Here is a 2,052-nt window from a genome sequence, read left to right on the forward strand (position 1 = left end):
TCTCTCTCTCTCTCTCTCTGTGTGTGTGTGTGTGTGTGTGTGTGTGTGTGTGTGTGTGTATGTGTAAGTGAAACTCAAAGAATAGCTCGTTCTTGTAAGGTCACACTATTAAGGAGCTCAGATGTCAGACCCTCTTAAGTCTTTTTTCTGTACCTCCTCTCTAACTCACCTACACCCAACTCAGAGCATTTTGTTTGAAGTTTATTTCATTGAGTTCACTCATGTAATTACTTAACAATTATCGACCAAGTGCACACTAAATGCCATGCACAGGTATAGAAGGAAGTCTAGCAAGAAGTTTAACAAACAGCTCTGGAGCTGACCTACTTTATAGTCTTGGGTCTCCTACTTTGTTACTCTTGTGACCTTGGACAACTTATGCCAATAGCACCTCAGTTCCGCATATGCTACAAAATGGACTAACCAGACTTTTGGTGGTATATGCCCCTCCTTAATCCTAGCACTCATGAGACAAGCAGACACAGAGTCCTGGGCCAGCCTGAAGTAAATATTGAGACCCTGTCTCAAAACAAAACAGAGGAAGAGGTACTAACAATTCTACTGCTCATTGATCTGTTGAAAATTAAATAATACCTGTCAAGAGCTGCCAGTCTGAAATAAAACAGGAGCTTTTATTCTTGTAAGTTCCAGTGATAAAGTCATGAATCACACAAGCACTTCAGCCAAGCTATCAGATAGAGCTCTAATGGGAAACACAATAAACACAGTTTGTTTCAAACTGTGCTGGATGCTGTGAAAATCATAAACGTGTGTCAGTGGAGTGGGAAGTCCCTTGAGACTGTAGTCAAGGAAGGATTTTTGGATGACATCTGAGCTGTAACAAGAAGACAGCCAGGTTAACGATAACTGAAGAAACATCAAACACCTGGGATCTTCTGGGAAGAACAAGGAGGTCCTGAGGCAAAAATAAGTATCTTATGAAGATGAGGAAACAGGCCAGGGAAGGGATGGGAAGGTCAGTGGGCACCAGGACATCTTGTAAAAGCAAGTGAGGCTATCCCTCCTGTTCGACGTGGTAAGGACCAACTGTAGGCTTTTAGGTGAAGAACGGATGAGGCATATGAGCTAATATATGGTAGCTGAAACTCTCCTTTGGCTGCCTCACGGAGAAAGGCACGTGAACAAGATTGGAAATGGATGAACACTTTCAAGACGTGCTGCAGCACACGCAACGAGACGCACACGACAGGTGAAACCGGGTAGAGCACGTAACAAATCCGGAACCGAGAGAGCCAGGGCGGTGGAAAACGACTTGAAGCAGCCGGCTGCCCCCATGTGCCAGCGGCCCCCTCCATGTATCTGGTCCCCGGGACGGCGGCTCCCATTCCCGCCCGCACGCTCCTCCGGCCTGCGCCCTCCCGCCGCGCCGCTCACCCGGATGCCCTGCAGCACCCGGACCCGCTCCTCCTCATCCATCTCGAAGGACACCCTTCGGGCCTCGGCGCTCTCGGCGCTGCCCATGACAGGAGGCGGGCAGGGCGTGAGGCCACGCGAGCCGGCTCCACAGCAACCAGGACGACGCTGCTCAGCGGCCTACGCTCGTCACTCGGGACACACGCCAGCAACACTGCTCTCTATTGGCTGCTGAGGCTGGCGCGCGTTGCCCTGTGGGATTTGTAGTCCAGCATTCTGGCGCCATTAAAAAGCTCTGGAAGGGGTCGTGGCTCTCTGAGGTAGGGGTACCTGTGGGCTGGAAAATTGGACAGAGGGCCAGCCAAACAGATGCTGAGGCAAGGTCAAGGTTTCTTATAAATGTTATTCCTAAAGCAAAGTAAAAGTCGTGTTCTGAGAATAAACTACTAAGGATGCTAAGACAACCATTAATGATCTATGTTCATGTCAAGCATTCAGCAGACTTGTACTGAGCCACCCCATGTGACCTGCTTCAGTCATGAAGGAAACACATTTCAAACACAAGTGAATTTACTGTAGTGCATGGGAAACGACACTGTAACACCGCGAGACGAATTAATAAATTGTGGTAACCTCACAGATGGAGCCTTTAAGACCTAAAGGTGAATGTAGTTTGAC

General features: G+C 48.5%; 1 protein-coding gene across 1 annotated transcript in view; it reads right to left on the reverse strand.

Annotated features, from left to right (window-relative positions):
• Chchd6 (coiled-coil-helix-coiled-coil-helix domain containing 6) overlaps positions 1 to 1,589 on the reverse strand; it is a 204,991-nt gene extending 203,402 nt beyond the window's left edge. Inside the window, exon 1 of the mRNA XM_021190791.1 lies at positions 1,396 to 1,589. Coding sequence (XP_021046450.1) covers positions 1,396 to 1,482 — 87 coding nt within the window. The 5' untranslated portion in view covers positions 1,483 to 1,589. The remainder of the gene's footprint in view (positions 1 to 1,395) is intronic.
• Positions 1,590 to 2,052: the final 463 nt, after the last annotated feature.

This window comes from Mus pahari, chromosome 2 (assembly GCF_900095145.1).
Source record: "Mus pahari chromosome 2, PAHARI_EIJ_v1.1, whole genome shotgun sequence".
NCBI classification, from domain to species: Eukaryota; Metazoa; Chordata; class Mammalia; order Rodentia; family Muridae; genus Mus; species Mus pahari.